Here is an 18,998-nt window from a genome sequence, read left to right as displayed (position 1 = left end):
AGAAAGATGAAAGAAAGCAATTCTATCATCATGTCAATGAAGGATGTGTTTTCCAGACCCTCTTCTTGTGTCCAGTATTAATAGGAAGGATTGCCACTTGAATTCCTTTTTTTTTTTTTAAAGATTTTATTTATTTATCTGACAGAGAGAGAGACAGCCAGCGAGAGAGGGAACACAAGCAGGGGGAGTGGGAGAGGAAGAAGCAGGCTCTCAGCAGAGGAGCCTGATGTGGGGCTTGATCCCAGAATGCCGGGATCACGCCCTGAGCCAAAGGCAGACGCTTAACTGCTGTGCCCCCCAGGTGCCCCAAGCACTTGAATTCCTTTGGGAGCATACACAGTTTAAACCTGTAAGCATGCTTGACTTGTCCACTTTATACTTAAGAAACTAAAAAGATTTACACCTTGAAGCTATTTTCTCTCCAACTCTTTCGAAAGGAGAGCACATCAATGTGCTAAACCCTGTGAGCAGTGACTGATGTAGTGAGTGATTGATTTAAAATGGGATGAACACTCGCGAAATGCCCTCGCAAAAATGACCTCCAGTGTGTAGAGACCAAGGGCTCAAAGCAAAGAAAGCTAGCCTCCACAGGCAACCAAACACTCTTATTGATCAAATAAAGCGGATGTTTATTATTTTAATAATGAAAAGGCAAGTTATAATTTTAAGCAGCCTCTATCAGTAAAACAGGACACCCGTGGACTTCATTTATCAGCTACTGATATTAATCAAACAAGCTGCATTTTGCTATTGTAGTTGCTGTAGAAGATATTGATACAGTCCCATTACAAAGTATTAATACTCCAAGAAGTATGTTAGGAAACCAGGACTACCACACAGGAAATAATTTCAAATAATACAAGGTGCTATGTTCATAGAGCAAAGGATTCTAGTTGTGTTGCCCAGTGAACTGGGAAGACCCTGGACCCTGAGGCATCAATCTATCCCATCCCTAAGCTGTCACAGAAGGCTCTTAGCATCATCACAAGAAAGAACTCAAGGACGGGCATGACACAGTGGGTGAGTGACATAAGCAGGAAAGTTTATTAAAGCAAAAGTACACTCTAGAGATGTGAGAGCAGGTGAACTCAATAGAGAGAGAGCTGCATCTCCTGGGGTCTGGGTCTCCATTGTTTACTGACAGTTGTTGACAAGGGAGTGGAATATCATTACTTGGAGCGGGGATTTCTTGGAAGCAAGATTTCACGCCTTTTCTTCCCTACTTGGTCAGGGGTTTCTGCCCTACTTTGTCAGCCATTTTGGGCCTGTCTGGTTTGATCGGAGTTCTGGCTTTGTTTTGGAGTGCTACTAGGACAGCCCTCTGACTTTCCCGATAGCTGACCATGACTTTTTCTTTGCTGGCTGCCAGGCATCCTGTAAGAACCTAACTGCCTACTCTAACAGCGCTGTTAGAGGGAAATAAGAAGCCATGTAGAATTTTTTTAATTGGGGGCGCCTGGGTGGCACAGCGGTTGAGCGTCTGCCTTCGGCTCAGGGCGTGATCCCGGCATTCTGGGATCAAGCCCCACATCAGGCTCCTCCGCTGGGAGCCTGCTTCTTCCTCTCCCACTCCCCCTGCTTGTGTTCCCTCTCTCGCTGGCTGTCTCTATCTCTGTCAAATAAATAAATAAAATCTTTAAAAAAAAAAAGAATTTTTTTAATTGGAAGCAGGGGGGGGGGAGTGTGACCTAAGTGGATATGTGCTTTATAATCCATGGAGGTGGTGCGGAGGGCAGAGTGTACAGGCTGGGAGGGGCAGTGGAGAGTTGAGGGAGTGGAGACCAGGAGGCTGACTGGAAGCTATTATAAAAGCCTCAAATGACTTAGAGCAGAGGTGCTGGAAGCAGAAAGAGCACAACAGATACATTCAAGAGACATGTCCAAGGTGGAGCCTCAGGAAAGTGTGGCCAGTTGTTCATGGCAGAGAGGAAGAGAAAGATTCAAGGCTATCTATGGTTTCTCCTTTGGAGAACGACCTTAACTTGAAATAGGCAGTTTATGTAATTTGGGCATGAAATGATGAAACTTCAGTCTAAAGGCAGAATGCTTTTGATGTTGGAAAACCCATGTAAATATTGTGATTATAGGTCACACTTCTGAAAGAACTCAGGGCTCAATTGACTACAGGTGATATACATTTAAAACTGAAAAGCCAGTTGCTGCCTGCAGTGTTCTCACCACCCTATACTCCTGAGAAGGGAACCCTAACATTTCCTTGGGGGTTCACAGACTAGATGTCAAGCTACCATTCTCACTTCCTCCTTCAGTGGGATTTGATCCTGTTTCTACATTTACAACCCTGCTCAGCCTTGGACCCGAGCTTAAATGATGCATCCTCCCAATCCCAGGACCAGTGAGTCTAACTTGTACGCTCTCTGCATCCTCTTTTTTTTTTTTTTTTTTTTTTTAAAGATTTTATTTATTTATTCGACAGAGAGAGAGACAGCCAGCGAGAGAGGGAACACAAGCAGGGGGAGTGGGAGAGGAAGAAGCAGGCTCCCAGCGGAGGAGCCTGATGTGGGGCTCGATCCCATCACGCCGGGATCACGCCCTGAGCCGAAGGCAGACGCTTTAACCGCTGTGCCACCCAGGCGCCCCTCTCTGTATCCTCTTATAGCTCCCTGGTACTTTCCTTCATAGTGCTTATCACACTTTGGAGCTATCCATCTCTTAACTTATTGTCTTTAACAAGATCATAAATTCCTTTAAAGCATGGAGGTATTTCTATTTTATTTATCGCTGTATTCCCGGTAAGGGGCGCAGTGCCAAGGACGTGGAAGATGCTCAGTAATAGTTGTTGAATGAATGGATGAATTATCAGTTCCATTGCCTTTGATGCTTTGGGTACCTCACACATGCTGTCTCCATGAACAGGAGTTTGATAGTCAGTCTCATGTGATTGGAGAGGAAGTGAAAGATAAAAGAATGTTGGGAGAATGTAGGCGAATTTAATGTCTAACCAGATATCAGAGATGGAGAAAGTAATGCCAGTGACTTAATCTGGGATGGCTAGAAGCTTTCTCTCTCTAATCTCATGCTTTGGGGAATGCTACACTGCAGGCCACAAGAAGAAATGCTCTATTTTGGCAGTCAAGTCAGAGTTGTACTCAGATTCAAATTACAAAGTGCTCAATTATATGATGATTTTATTCTTATTTTTTTGAGCAAGTGCCATACTGTTTTCCATAGCAGCTGCAGCATCGTGTATTCCCACCAATAGTGTACAGCAACATGAATATAGTTAACACTACAAACTGTACTCTTAAAAATGGTTACAATGGTAAATCTTATGTTAAGTGTTTTTTACCACAATTTTAAAAAATTGAAGGGCTCATTGGACGCCTGCTGGGTACTGCCAAGCCCTTGGTAGCATCTCCACTGACAGATTCCTTGGATGGTACCGGCACCTCTAAAGCCAAGTATTTCAATGAGGATCCAGAGGGGAGAAGATGGAGATTTGGCTAATAAACCCATCCTGACTTTATCACTACCCTGAATTTTTATCCAGATGGACTAAAGTATTCCCAGTGCTTCTGAAAGCCTAAATATCCGTTTTTCTTGTTTTTATTGAAGGATAATTGACATACAATATAGTATTAGTTTCAGGTATACACCATAGTGATTCAAAATTTATATACATTGCAAAATGGTCACCACAATATGTCTAGTTGCCATCTGTCAACAAATTTGTTACAATATTATTGACTATATTCCTGAATATCAGTTTTAAGATTGACTGTGAAGTGGTATGAAAAAAAATTAGGTAATTTCATAAATTTCATTTGGTCTTTCTTCATTTACTATTTCGTTTTCATTAAGCTGTCCCAGGTTGCACGTGAGATGATTTCATCCTCTTTCATCATTTGATCTTCCCTTAAATCCTCCTGTACCCAGTTATTTTAATACTGATGGGCATGACAGTAACTTAAAATATCCAAAGGGTATTGGCTTCAGACACCTCCCTCATATTTCTGGGCTCTTTTAAGAATCCAGAGTATTCTCTTTAACGGTTTCAAAAACTGTAGGGAACAAATTTCCTGAACATAAATATACTCTCAACAATAAACATATCATACATATTCCCTGTTGACTTAAAATATAGATGTGTGTGTGTGTGTGTGTGTGTGTGCACGCACGCACGTGTGTGGCTTCCCAGGTGGAGAAGATTTGGAGAGTGAAGACCGGGAAAGAGTCTCTTCAAGGCTGAGAAGTAGCAAACATAGAGGTTGTTTATTCCAAGAGGCCAACAGATTGAATTCTTATCCCTCATCTTCAAAGAAGGATAACACAGAGCTTATTTTGTGTCCTGAAGAGAGAGTCAGAGAAGGACCAGGGCAGTTGCCCTCTCACTCCTGGGTTGAGAATCCTAGGCGGAGCAAAGTCTGGGTGTATCTGTTGCTTAACAAAGGGGACCCAGCAGAGCCTTTTGTGAATTCTCTCAGTACGGAGAGGGAAAGAGGCTTTCCTGCTCTGCTGGTGAAGCCTTCTTTGTGCTGAAATCAGCTTTTTCCACAGTCCTGCTATTCCTCAAGGAGGGTCGAGGAGTGAGTGAGGAGGGATTTATACGGCCTTTTCCCCGACCGAGTGTTTCTGCTGCTTTTCCATGCCACTGGGCCGAAGACCCAAAGCACATAAGAGGCACACCACACCCGCCCCCGTATTTCCCCACCTCATCCTGAATGCACACTTAGACACCATTCCAAGAAAGCTGCAGTCATTCAAGACACCCCAGGTTGTAACAGACAGTGTGTTTCTAAACTCCTACCTTGCTCTCCACCTCCATCCTCTGTGACTCAGGGTGACCTTGTCAACTAGAAAACCAGGAAAGGTATACGTCTCCAGATTATTCCCCAGTTAGATTTCCAATTAGGACATGCCCAGTCACACAGCGTGTGTGGAACAATGACATAGTCACAAATTGTGAATTCCTATGCTGAATATGAGGGATTCAGAGACACTTGGTACGGAATATTCCAATCTGTCAATAACTGCAAAGTCAAATCCACAGTAAGACCATTCACAAAAGGTGTCATTTGGCAAAAATATAGTAATAACGGTCTTCAGGATTTCAGAGATAGATGGGTGTGTACTGTGACTGTACAGCAAGTAGCCCTTTCCCTCTCTTCCCGCTCTCATAAATCATGTCATATTATGTGAATTCAGTGCAAAACAAGGGGGTAGTGTACCAAAAAGGTATATGGAATTGATTTTATTGAATAGATTTGCCTAAATACTGCTATTTTAAAACAAAAATTCCTCATGCTCAATCTGAAAGTCAAACAAAAATCTCCTGAATGTATCGGCTTTGAAATGCTCTGTCATAGTAAGAATAAATCACAAAACGGGAATAGACAAGCCAATTTAGAATCCGTTGGGCAGGGGTGCGTGAATTGATCAGATACCTAGGCCTTAACATAGTCCAGATATTAAGTCCGACTAAGAATAATTTCAAGGTTCCCCCTGCCTCTGCAAGGTAAATGCTAAGGTCACTGCTGATTATCCCCAGTGCTTACAAAGTGACAACAGATAACCCTAATAGCATTTGAATTTAAGCAGCTGTGATTTTTTTTCCCCTCCTTCTTCCAGCTTTGTGAAGTGGAAATTGTACAGGCTCCCCTAGAAAAGGCACACTTGGCGGACTTAAAGCACGCCCTGACGATGAGGCACCCTTACCATACAACTCGTCCAAGACCAACTCACAGCGTGAACCTAGGGTCGGCTCAGGCACCGGAGTATGATAAATAAAAACGCTGCTGACATGGTTACAGTAAGAATTTCTTTTTTTTTTTTAATTTTATTTATTGATTTGACAGATAGAGACAGCCAGCGAGAGAGGGAACACAGGCGGGGGGAGTGGGAGAGGAAGAAGCAGGCTCCCAGTGGAGGAGCCCGATGCGGGGCTGGATCCCATAACACCAGGATCATGCCCTGACCTGAAGGCAGACGCTTAAGGGCTGCGCCACCCAGGCGCCCCACAGTAAGAATTTCTTAGCAATACTTTCTAAAGCAGTATTTCCAATCCATTCACACTAGCCGATGAGCCTAGAACTGCTGGGCCCACTGAAAAATTATATGATTCTTGAAAAAAAAAAAAACCTAGAAAATCCTATGTGTTCAAATAGAACATACTGCACTTTTGCCAAATCACTGGGCTTTATCATATTTGTTTGTACTATATATGTGTGTGCACTGTGTGTGTGTGTGTGTGTGTTCAGTCACTGTCATTTCTTGTGTGCTTACTATATACCAGCTACATTACTATGGACTTGGGATAAGTGCTGGAGACGAGACACAGTCACTGCCCCAAGAAAATACAGTCTAGTGGAGCCGTGCCTCTCAACCTTTTAATGGGCATACAAATCACCTGGGGATCTCATTAGTATGCAAAATCTGCAGTGTGTCTGGGGTAAGGCTGAGATTCTGCATCTCTAATATACTCCCTTGTAATGCTGATGTTGCTGGCATTTGAGTAGCAAATATTGGAGGACACAGACATTAAGTCACACAAATAACTATATGCTTACATTTGTGATAAGTGCTATGAGAAAAAAAACCACAAGGATCTATGAGACCAAGTAAAGTGGGGGAACCCAAGCTGTACCTCAGGGCTCGGGGAGGGGCTATATAAGCCAAAAGCTGAAGGAGGGTGGGGATACGTCAGGCTAAGCTATTGAGGCCATAGCAAATGCCACAGGTACCTTTGGTGTCTTTCTGCCTGAAGGTGTTCTCCAGACACCAGAGTGTGACTGACCTGTGCTCAGGGATTGCCAAAAGTACCTAAAGCCAAAATGCCCCAGGGCTATTTGCTTCAGGGACAGAAATTTATAAATAAACATCCCAGCTTCACCACCCCTTAATGAGACACGCTTAGCTGGGTTTCGTAGTCTCTCAGAGGTTCCCAGCAGGATTGTGCCCCAGTGGCCTACAGCAATAGCTGATAATAACTTTGACTTTCCTCTTTTCCCTGTATCAGATCCCTACTCCTGGCCAATGACTCTGGTCTCACCCCCAAATAAATTACTTTCTCCTAAATCCTTGTCTCAGGGTTTGCTTTTGAGGGAACTCAGATTAAGAAACTAACCCACTCAGAGAGGACAACAAACAATGATGATCTATGTATATACAGACACGCATGTATGCATCCACGTGTGTGCATACACACACACCCACACCCACACCCATACACATAACACATACGTACACAACTAGGTTGAAAGCTAAGGGGAAGAAAGACACAGAAACATAAAGTGAACACAGGCCACTTTTGCTTTTGGACATTTGCCCCCAATCCTAGTGATCTCGAATTTCTGCTTTGATGACCTCATGGGGAAGGAGGAACAAATTGTAATCACGAACTGGCCCTATTTCCTGAATTGGATGATGGCTTCGTGGTTGCTTGGAAAACTGTACATAAGTGGTTCAGGAACTTTCCTATATGTGCATTATACTTCACCATATTTCAAAATGTAATTTTAAAAAATCTGACAAGAGAGGAATGATTTAGGCAAAGGGAAATCATGTAAGAATTACGTAGATGTTTTGGAAGAACAGAGAACAGACAAGTGTGACTAGATGTACAGTGGGGAGGATAGTGGAAGATTCATTCATACATTCATTTACTCATTTGTGACAGTATGACCTTTTTTAATGGAGCTTTCATTGGGTGGGAGACAGGCAAAACAAACAAACAAATAAGTGAGCAAGATAATATCAGACATTAATGATTGCTATGAAGAAAACAAAATAGGTGGAAGTCACAGAAAAACCCTGGGGGTAGAGGGTTGCTTGGGGAGGTAATGGAGACTGGGTTGCCTAGAAAGATCTCACTTAGGGGCTGGCAGTTGAACTGCGATCAGAGGGACAAAAAGATAAAAGTAGAAAGGGACCTAGAAGCCAGTCCCTGGAGGTCTCAGTAAAAATTCTGAGTTTTATTTTAGGAGAAATGGAAAGCCATTAAAGGTATTTACACAGAAGGGGGAGATAATCATACTAAGGTTCTTCCAGATCATCCTGATGCCTCTGTGATGAATGGTTTCCAGTGACAGGGGCTGACAAGGATGCCAAGATAGAGACATACAACTGGATCTGTTCAAGTTATATTATAGACTAAGACTTGAATATCCCTTACATAAAGTCCGGTATAGACCCTACCCCCTTAAAGAAATCATCAACCACTAGGCCCTATCTTGTTAGCTCCCGTGATTTGGCTGGTGAATGGCAAATGACTGAAGCTGGATTGGTTAGAATCCTTTCTTGGGATATTCCTAATAGAGCTGGAGGGGAAGATTCTCCTTTAGTAGAATGCTATAATGCCATGATAACTGCTGGTGATCTTGCTCAAGATTGTTTGGAGAAAGGTAGAAGGAAGCAGGAGAGGCTGCAACCTTGAAGAGAGAGGAGAAAGGGAGAGAGATTGAGACAAATTCTTGTGATGGAATCTCCTGGCTGCTGTGGTTTTAGCAGTACTTTATTTGACTATTGGAACTATTTCAGGATTTTTTCCAGTTACACATATCATATTAATTCCCTTTTGCATTTAGCTAATTCAAGTTGGATTTCTGTCAATTACAACTGAAAAAAACCTGGGCAGTATAAGAGGTAAGGGAGCTGGAGGAGAGCATCTTGGGGAATAGATGTGTCATTGACCAAATAGATGAAGGCCAGATGAGAAGCTGGCTCAGGAAGAACCAAAGTATTGTTGAGAAAATGAGAATTTGAAATCCCTATGAGATATCAAAGTGGAAATGTTAAGTAGATAGTAGATATTTTTGTTTTTTTAATTAATTTTATTCTTTTTTTTCTACAAAATCTTATTTAAGTACTAGTTAGTTAACATACAGTGCGATATTGGTTTCAGGAGTAGAATTCAATGATTCATCACTTACATACAACACCCAGGGCTCAACATGACAAGTGTCCTCCTTCATACCCATGACCCATCCAGCCCATCCTCTATCCATCTCCCTCCATCAACCCTCCATTTGTTCTATACCATTAAGAGTCTCTTATGGTTTGTTTCTGTCTCTATCTCTTTTTCCCCGCTCCCATATGTTCGTCTGTATTGTTTCTTAAATTCCACATAGGAGTAAAATCTTGTCTTTCTCTGACTGACTTATTTTGCTCAGCATGATACACTCTAGCTCCGTCCGCATCGCTGGGAATGGCAAGATTTCATTCTTTTTGATGTCTGGGTGATATTCCGTCACATATATATCACATCTTCTTTACCTATTCATCAGTTGATGGACACATAGTGGATATTTGAATTTAGAGCTCAGCCAAGAGGAACGGAGTGTGGATATAAATTTGGGCATCACTGTCACAGAGTGGATTCCAAAACCATAAGATGATATGAAATGACTTAGATGAGGGCGAGTCTGTCCAGTGGAAAGAGAAGAGGACCCAGGACTAGGTCCTGAAGAACTCCAAGATCTATGGACCAGATGCCATAGATGAGATAGATGCCAAACTTTCACAAAGGAGGTCGGCAAGCTGCCCACCATGCCCCCACCGCCATCTAGCTGTGGTTTGTTTGCTGGATGACCTTAACTAACACTACAAGTTTCACTTTCATTGTCATCTGTCACACACACAAAAAAAGGTTGGGTGAGGAATGTGTGAGTGTGTGTAACTGCGTGACTTTAAAGTAATGATACTGATTTTCAAGGGTGGCTCCTAAACTGGCTCTGCAGGCAATTTTGAAAAAAAAACTACCCGAGTAGAAGGATAAACATTTATACTTTAGAACTGGTTAGGCATTTGGATTATAACAAGCCTTTTGTGTGCATGACTCATCCCTCCATTATTTCTTGATTATAAACTTGGCGATGGGGAAGTGTACTAATTCTGTGATGGCCACGAGAGAATAATTTTTTTATATTACCTCCAGGGTACATGGAATAAGGTCAGCACTGTCTGCTTAGAAAGCAGTCTGAATGAAGGAGCTGCAAGTTTAATGTTTTTTTGTTTCTTATTTCTGTACTTAGTCATGTCGTTCACTAAACCAGAAGGGTGCCTATTATTGTGATGTACATTTCTGAGCTGGCTGACGATACATGAATGAATGCAGATGTCGTAAATACGGCACTACCTAAAAGAACTCTTTGTCTAGTCAGGTGTATGTGAGTTTCTTAGGTTATGAACCTGTATGATCTGTTGGATTGAGTCAAACCATATATCCTGATTAAGTCATAATGATGATTAGGAGTTGTGTTTTCAGCAAATACAGCTACCAGACTTTATAATTTACTAAACATTTCATGGACAGTTGGGACATAAAATTTTAAATGTTCTCAGTTAAAAGTATAAAAATTTTGGTCACTGATCATTTTGTTAATGTCCAGTACAGTTCTAAAAGGCTACATATTTTCACAATTCTTAGTCTCTAGCTTAGATTAGCTTCTGAATGCCATGTTCCCCTAATGGAATGTTGTCTCCTTCTCAGTTTCCTCTGGAATATTTTTATATATCTTAAGTGAACTGAAAAATACGCTAAGACCCAGATGTTTTATTTCTACAATTACAGAATTTATTCAGTGAGGATCAGTAACTTTATATATTTATGAGATTACCTAAGATGTGGTTAGTGAAATTGTATCATTTTTGTTTCTGATATTTTAAATTAAATTAAATAAAAAATATTGGACTAGACTTACTTTCTTTATATATTCTCTTTAGTTCTTGGGATGGCATTGTTTAAATGAATGAACCAATAAATATCCTACATGATTATTACTAATAATACACAGATTGTCTGAAAAGTCTGGAAACATTGGGAAAACATTTATTATGCTTTTTCAGATTAATAATTAGCTTAAATTTAGAAATGTGTTATCTGCAAAAGAATAGGGGGATCAAAAGAAAATACATTTTGAAAATGTAACTAACATCTTGATTTTATTTTTATTTTTACATTTTGAAACTCAGATGTTCAGGATCAGATTAATTATAAAATTTTAAATTTTATATTATAAATCAAAAATTATTATATTCAAAAATTATAAAATTTTTGATTCATGTCACTTTCTCATTTGTCCAGATATAGCCACATTAATTTATTTTGTTAATTACTTAATTATTTTTTTTAAGATTTTATTTATTTATGTGACAGAGAGACAGCCAGCGAGAGAGGGAACACAGCAGGAGAGAGGGAGAGGAAGAAGCAGGCTCCCAGCCGAGGAGACCGATGTGGGACTCGATCCCGGAACTCCAGGATCATGCCCTGAGCCGAAGGCAGACGCTTAACGACTGCGCTACCCAGGTGCCCCATTTAATTATTTATTTTTAATAATGGAATAGTCACCCACAAAGTCACTATCCAAAACAAAAGCTGAGATTCTAACAACAGCTCACATCAAATCCTTTTTCCCCAACCCATCCATCCCCCTCTTCTCTCCCACCCAAAGGATTCATCACCCAAAATCTCATACTCATTGTTCCTTATATCTCAGTGTATTGTAACTATTTTTTCCTAAAAAAAAAAAAAAAAAATATATATATATATATATATATATATATATATATATATATATATATATGGCTTTTTTTAATTTACAAAAGGAATGTCAGACTTTGTATAATCTTTTGGAAATGTTGTCATTTAGTATTGCATTGATAAGATTAATTCATATGGTTACTTGCAGCTATAGTTTATTCATTTTCATTGCTATATATTCATTGAGTGAATGTATCACAGTTTATTTGCCTACCATCTGTTGCTGGACACTTGGATTCATTCTGGTTTTTGTTAATATGAACAGTGCTGCTATAAACATCCTTTTACATACCTTCTCTTATACATGTGCAAGAGTTTCTTTTTTTTTCATAGATTTTTTAATAATATTTTTTATTATGTTAGTCACCATACAGTACATCCCTAGTCTTTGATGTAAAGTTCCATGATTCATTACTTGCATATAACACCCAGTGCACCATGCAATACGTGCCCTCCTTACTACCCATCACCAGCCTATCGCATTCCCCCACCTCCCCTCCCCTCTGAAGCCCTCAGTTTGTTTCCCAGAGTCCATAGTCTCCCATGGTTCATTCCCCCTTCTGTTTACCCCCACTTTCTTCCCTTTCTTCTCCTACTGATCTTCCTACTTCTTATGTTCCAAAAATGAGCGAAACCATATGCTAATTGTCTTTCTCTGTTGACTTATTTTGCTTAGCATTATCTCCTCCAGTCCCGTCCCTGTTGCTGCAAATGTTGAGAAATCATTCTTTTTGATGGCTGAGTAATATTCCATTGTATATATGGACCACATCTTCTTAATCCAGTCATCTGTTGAAGGGCATCTCGGCTCCTTCTACAATTTCGCTATTGTGGACAATGCTGCTATGAACATTGGGGTGCATATGGCCCTTCTCTTCGCTACGTCTGTATCTTTGGGGTAAATATTCAGTAGTGTAATTGCTGGATCATAGGGTAGCTCAATTTTTAACTTTTTAAGGGACCTCCACACTGTTTTCCAGAGTGGCTGTACCAACTTGCATTCCCACCAACAATGTAGGAGGGATCCCCTTTCTCCACATCCTCTCCAACATTTGTTGTTTCCTGCCTTGTCAATTTTTGTCATTCTAACTGGCATAAGGTAGTATCTCAGTATGGTTTTAATTTGAATTTCCCTGATGGGTAATGATTTTGAACATTTTTTTCATGTGTCTGTTAGCCATTTGTATGTCTTCATTGGAAAAGTGTCTGTTCATATCTTCTGCCCATTTTTTGATTTATTTGTTTCTTGTGTATTGAGTTTGAGAAGTTCTTTGTAGATCTTGGATACCAGTCTTTTATCTGTAGTGTCATTTGCAAATATCTTCTCCCATTCCGTGGGCTGCCTCTTAGTTTTTTTGACTGTTTCCTTGGCTGTGCAGAAGCTTTTGATCTTGATGAAGTCCCACAAGTTCATTTTTTCTTTTGTTTCTCTTGCCTTTGGAAATGTGTCATGAAAAAGGTTGCTGTGGCCGATGTCATAGAGGTTGCTGCCTATGCTCTCCTCAGGATTTTGATGGATTCCCGTCTCACATCGAGGTCTTTCATCCATTTGGAGTTTATCTTTGTGTATGGTGTGAAAGAGTGGTCAAGTTTCATTCTTTTGCATGTAGCTGTCCAATTTTCCCAGTACCATTTATTGAAGGGACTGTCTTTTTTCCACTGGATGTTTTTCCTGCTTTGTCAAAGATTAGTTGTCCAAAGAGCCGAGGGTCCATTTCTGGGTTCTCTATTCTGTTCCATTGGTCTATGTGTCTGTTTTTGTGCCCGTACCATACTGTCTTTGTGATCACAGCTTTGTAGTACAGCTTGAAATCTGGCAACGTGATGCCCCCAGCTTTGTTTTTCCTTTTCAACAATTCCTTGGTGATTCGGGGCCTTTTCTGGTTCCACACAAATTTAAGGGCTGTTTGTTCCAGTTCTTTGAAAAATGTCATTGGTATTTTGATCGGGATGGTATTGGAAGTGTAGATTGCTCTGGGTAGCATGGACATTTTAACTATGTTAATTCTTCCGATCCATGAGCATGGAATATTTTTCCATCATTTTGTGTCTTCTTCAATGTCTTTCAAGAATGATTTGTAGTTTCTAGAATATAGATCCTTTACGTCTCTTGTTAAGTTAATTTCGGGATAACGTATGATTTTTGGTGCTATTGTAAATGGAATGGATTCCCTAATTTCTCTTTCTTCAGCCTCATTGTTCGTGTATAGAAATGCAACTGATTTCTGAGCATTGATTTTGTATCCCGCCACATTACTGAATTGCTCTATAACTTCTAGTAGTTTGGGGGTGGATTCTTTTGGGTTTTCCATATAGAGTATCATGTCATCTGCGAAGAGAGACAGTTTGACTTCTTCTTTGCTGATTTGGATACCTTTTATCCTTTTTTGTTGTCTGATTGCTGTTGCAAGGACTTCTAGTACTATGTTGAATAATAATGGCGAGAGTGGGCATCCTTGTCGTGTTCCTGATCTTAAGGGAAAGGCTTCCAGCTTTTCCCCATTGAGAATGATATTTGCTGTAGGCTTTTCATAGATGGCTTTTATGAAATTCTGTTGAAAATATACCTGGGCACAGAAGTACTGGGGGTATAGAGAATGTAAGATTTTAAGGAAAAAATGCCAAGCTTTTCCAAAGTTTTTGCTCTCATCTGTGGCATATAAAAGGACGTGTGGATCCACACTTAATATTATCAGAATTTTAAATATTTGGAATCCAGTGGAGGTAGAATGGTATCCTATTATGATCTTAATAAACATTATTTTAAAATAAAAACATTCAGGGAACCTGGGTGGCTCAGTTGATTAAGCTTCTGCCTTGGGCTCAGGTCATGATCTCAGGGTCCTGGGATCAAGGCCCGCATTGGGCTCCCTGCTCAGTGGAGAGCCTGCTTCTCCCTCTCCCTAGCTGCTCCTCCTGCTTGTGCTCTCTTTCTCTCTGTCAAATAAATAAATAAATAAATAATCTTTAAATAAAATAAAATAAAAACATTCCTTCATTTCTAGTTTTTTCAGGAATACTATACATTTCAAAATATGGTATTGGTATATAGACCAATACAAAGTAATTAATTACAAAATACCTGTCTTACTTTGAGTTATTTATTTATTTTTGGGGTAACTCTTCTCTCACATTACTGCATGGCCAGGACTGTGATATGCAGTCATTTTGGCCACTATGTTCTCTTCTAGTATCCCACCTCCTGAATGGCAGGATGCCGGGGAGTGAGATCATGCATTTGCTATATAAGCTCTCCAGTCATTCATTCTTTCTTACTCTAGAAGCTTCACCTCAGCCTAAGTGATTTAAAAAATATCTGAGTGATTTCCATTGCCTACTTAGTTTAAAAAAGGTTTTATTTTATTAAAATTTATAGTGCTACATGGACACAGTTATGAACACACAGTCATTTGATTGCGAGGTATGTAGAGCTGGCCCACATGATGAAGTATTTTTAAAACCCATTCAATTAGATTTCTAGATTTTCCTGTTCCTTTCTCATAAGACATTTAGTTACTTAATTTAAATGCAAAGTCATGTTTAAGGTGACATGGCCATCTGAAATGAAGGACTAATGAATGTCCTTTAAATTGGAAAACAGCAAGGGTAGTAGAGAAATCCTGCTGCAAAACTCCACGGTCAGCAGAAGCAGGGTAAGTGTGTTGATGATTCATGTGTTTACTATCATTTCTTTTTTTTTTTTTTAAGATTTTATTTATTTATTCGACAGGATAGACAGCCAGCGAGAGAGGGAACACAAGCAGGGGGAGTGGGAGAGGAAGAAGCAGGCTCATAGCGGAGGAGCCTGATGTGGGGCTCGATCCCATAACGCCGGGATCACGCCCTGAGCCGAAGGCAGACGCTTAACCACTGTGCCACCCAGGCGCCCCTACTATCATTTCTTAACATACATAGAATTTTCAGGAGGAAAAGAAGAGCAAGAGTCGTGGTAAAAATGAGATGGGGACATACAGATGTGATCCTGAGACCTTCCTTCCTACCCCTCCTCACTAATCTGAACAGTCAAATCCAGCACAAAAAAGTGAGTTTAGAAGTGTGGTATGCGTTAGTCATGGGACGACAACTTTCATTCTGATTGTAGATATTTAAAAGCATCGGGCGTGTTAACTGGGCTTAGTTGAAACTGTTTGTGCTTCTATTGTAATATATTTGGTCACTGTGAGCCAAGATGGATGAAGCATTTCCTAAAGTGATATAGAATTACCTCAGTTGCTCACAAGGAAATCTTTCCATAGCCAGTGCAGTGTTTAAACTTGTCTTCCTTTACTCGTCTTCAGTTCCTCCCCACTTCCAATTGAGTTAATTGCTTATATTTTTAAAAAACTGGAACTCTGAAGAAATGGACTCACCCATCTTTTAATTGACAGGCAATTTTTTTTTACAGTTTATAATATGCATTGTAATGTAATAAATAATTTAATTTAAGAATACTGAACTCTAGTGTCCTTTAAAGGGGACTTTTACAACTTACTGATATAAATATTGGCCCGCAATCACAGGAGAAAATGATATTAAAATAGTTCAAGGATAAAGTTACACATGGGGTAGTTGTTCTCAAACATTAATAAGGTCACGATCTCATTTTTATATAACATATATGTTTGAAGAGGTTATGAGCCCATATAGTGGTAAGGAAACCTAACACACAACAGTTAAGATCTATGGCCATTATTTTTCATTTACACCTAGAAGTACATTTCCTTTGCTGAGTGAACCAATATGGCCATTTCAAGGAGAAACAAATGGGAGCAAAAAATAAACTTCAAGGCAAGCTGTGACTGAAGAGGCAGGATCACCCATTTGAGATACCCAAAAGGAACTCTGAATTCTTCGACTAGCAGTTAGCCCACAGTAATGTGCTTTGGCAGAACAAAGCAGAGCCCAGGAGCCGGCGCTTGAAGAGTGCTGCCTCTGGTGGTGAAGGGAGATGCTTAGATTTCTCACGAGATTCTTGCCCCCGCCCCAGTCTCCCGCCCGGTGAACGCTGGAGCCGCTACACATTGTTGTGAAGCCAACCCGGCTGCCCCGGACGAAGCACAATGGGCGGGCGTGGGCTGTTCAGCGAGTTCCTCTTTTCCAGTCCTTCCTATCAATGTTCACCAAAGAGTTTAGTGAACTCTGAGCTCCTGAAACTTTCTAATGGGGGGCGGGGGGGGGGATGATACGTTTCTTCCCAGTGGCGACTCTCTTTCTTGTTCTGCTCTAAGCGGGGTGTTTGACCTGGTCGACTGTGTTCCCAGCGCCCTGGCGCCAGCTGTGTGCTTGACCCCAGAATAAATCAGGGCCGCACGGGGCCTGCCAGAGCTCCGGACACATTTCCTGTCGGGGCCTGAGGGAAGCTGTTTGCCGCCAGGACGGTGGTGGGGATTCTTGGCAGTTGAGGGCTCTGGCGGGAGTGGGGCGGGGGAAGGGGGGGAGAGCCAGCTGTAGGGGGCGGTGACCGCGCTCTTGGGACAGCTCCGCGCCCTCGGGCCGGACAGATCCAAGTTGGGACCAGCTGTGGGAGCCGGGTCTCCAAGATGAGGCCGGCGCTCGCCCTGTGCCTTCTCTGGCAGGCGTTCTGGCCTCGGCCTGGCCGGGGCGAGCACCCCACCGCCGACCGCGCGGGCTGCTCGGCCTCGGGGGCCTGCTACAGCCTGCACCACGCTACCATCCAGAGGCTGGCGGCCGAGGAGGCCTGCAGTCTGCGCGGCGGGACTCTCAGCACGGTCCGCGGGGGCGCCGAGCTCCGCGCGGTGCTTGCACTCCTGCGGGCAGGCCCGGGGCCCGGAGGGGGCTCCAAAGACCTTCTGTTCTGGGTGGCGCTGGAACGCAGGCGATCCCACTGCACCCTGGAGAACGAACCGTTGCGGGGTTTCTCTTGGCTGTCCCCCGACGTCAGCGGGTCGGAAAGCGACACGCTGCAATGGGTGGAGGAACCCCAGCGCTCCTGCACCTCTCGGAGTTGCGCGGGACTCCAGGCCACCAGGGGGGTCGAGCCCGCAGGCTGGAAGGAGATGCGCTGCCACTCGCGCGCCAATGGCTACCTGTGCAAATACCAGTTTGAGAGCTTGTGCCCGGCGCCGCGCCCCGGGGCCGCCTCTAACTTGAGCTACCGCGCGCCCTTCCAGCTGCACAGCGCGGCGCTGGACTTTAGTCCTCCAGGCACCAAGGTGAGTGCGCTCTGCCCCGGGCAGCTCTCCGTCACAGCCACCTGCATCGCGGACGAGGTCAGCGCGCGCTGGGACGCGATACCCTCCGGGGCTGAGCTCTGTCCCTGTGCCGGGAGATACCTCCTTGCTGGCAAGTGCGCGGAGCTCCCTGACTGCTTAGACGACTTGGGAGGCTTTGCCTGCGAGTGCGCCGCGGGCTTCGTGCTGGGGAATGACGGACGCTCTTGTGTAACCGATGGGGAAAGACAGCCGGCCCCTGAGGGGACCAAGGTGCCCTCCAGGCCGGCCACTGCTGCCAGCCCCGTCCCGAGGAGAACGTGGTCACCCACGGTACAGGAGAAGCCAGGAGAGGTACCCCATGTCCCCGGACAAGGCAGTTCAGCAACATCTATTCCCGAGATTCCTCAGTGGGGAGCGCAGAGCACGAGGTCTACCCCTCAGATGTCCCCTCAAGCCAATTCAAAGGCGCCCATCACCTCTTCAGAAAGCGTGATTCCCAAGTTTAATTCCACGTCTTCCTCTGCCATTCCCCAGCCTTTGGACTCCTCCTCCACTGTGGTCTTCATACTTGTGAGCATAGCGGTCGTAGTGTTGGTTATCTTGACCATGACAGTGCTGGGGCTTTTCAAACTCTGCTTCCACAAAAGCCCTTCCTCCCAGCCAAGAAAGGGGCCTTTGGCCCAGCCGGGCATGGAGAGTGATACTGAAGCCGCTGCTCTGCGTTCCAATTCCGTACATTGCACAGACAATGGGGTGAAGGTGGGGGACTGTGGCCTGCGGGACAGAGCAGAGGGCGCCTCGCTGACAGGGTCCTCTCTTGGCTCTGGTGACACATAGGGAAACGGGACAATGGGCACTTCTTCTGAGCAGAGTTTTTCACTTTCAATGAAAAGGAAAAGAAGAGGAACTTATTTATGGGACTATTCTTATAGAAAATCCCCTTCCCCCAAATTCCCTCTACTTCGCCAAGGAGCCAAATATGAACTGGACACTCATTGCCTGAAGATGGAAGAGGTCAAAGTGCCTTATAGTGGTACTGGGGGCCAGGATCCTGCTGGGGAGAGGTGATTACTTGTGCTGATTCTGGGGGATTTGGAGAAGTGGTTGAACTTTTAAGATATTGGAAGCATATAGGAAACAATACAATTAAAAAAAATTTAACCAACATGGAAAGGAAACCATCTACATTGTTCAGACTGGACGTATATTTTGGTTTGAAACTCTCAGGCAAAAAATAAAGGATTGCTGATAACCCACACTCAAATATAGTTGGTCTCCTGGAGGATTGATTATTTAGGGAAAACAGCTGAGGGGCATGCCGAGAATAGCAA

At 42.8% G+C, this 18,998-nt stretch overlaps 1 protein-coding gene and 1 long non-coding RNA gene across 8 annotated transcripts in view; both read left to right on the top strand.

Moving 5' to 3' along the window:
- Positions 1-18,998, top strand: part of LOC123793773 (uncharacterized) — a 601,572-nt gene that overhangs the window by 563,299 nt on the left and 19,275 nt on the right. For all 7 annotated transcript variants that reach the window (XR_015723052.1, XR_015723055.1, XR_015723048.1 and 4 more), the window contains 2 exons: positions 5,587-5,767; positions 11,111-11,260. This is a non-coding gene — a long non-coding RNA (uncharacterized LOC123793773). The remainder of the gene's footprint in view (positions 1-5,586; positions 5,768-11,110; positions 11,261-18,998) is intronic.
- CLEC14A (C-type lectin domain containing 14A) lies at positions 16,969-18,935 on the top strand. The gene has a single exon (XM_045799713.2). It carries the CDS (start codon positions 17,035-17,037, stop codon positions 18,502-18,504), a length of 1,470 nt encoding a protein of 489 aa, XP_045655669.1. The 5' UTR covers positions 16,969-17,034; the 3' UTR covers positions 18,505-18,935.

The sequence above is a fragment of the Ursus americanus genome, chromosome 35 (genome assembly GCF_024610735.1).
Source record: "Ursus americanus isolate L20-20 chromosome 35, mUrsAme1.1.p, whole genome shotgun sequence".
Lineage (NCBI taxonomy): Eukaryota > Metazoa > Chordata > Mammalia > Carnivora > Ursidae > Ursus > Ursus americanus.
This window is presented reverse-complemented; position numbering and strand designations above follow the sequence as displayed.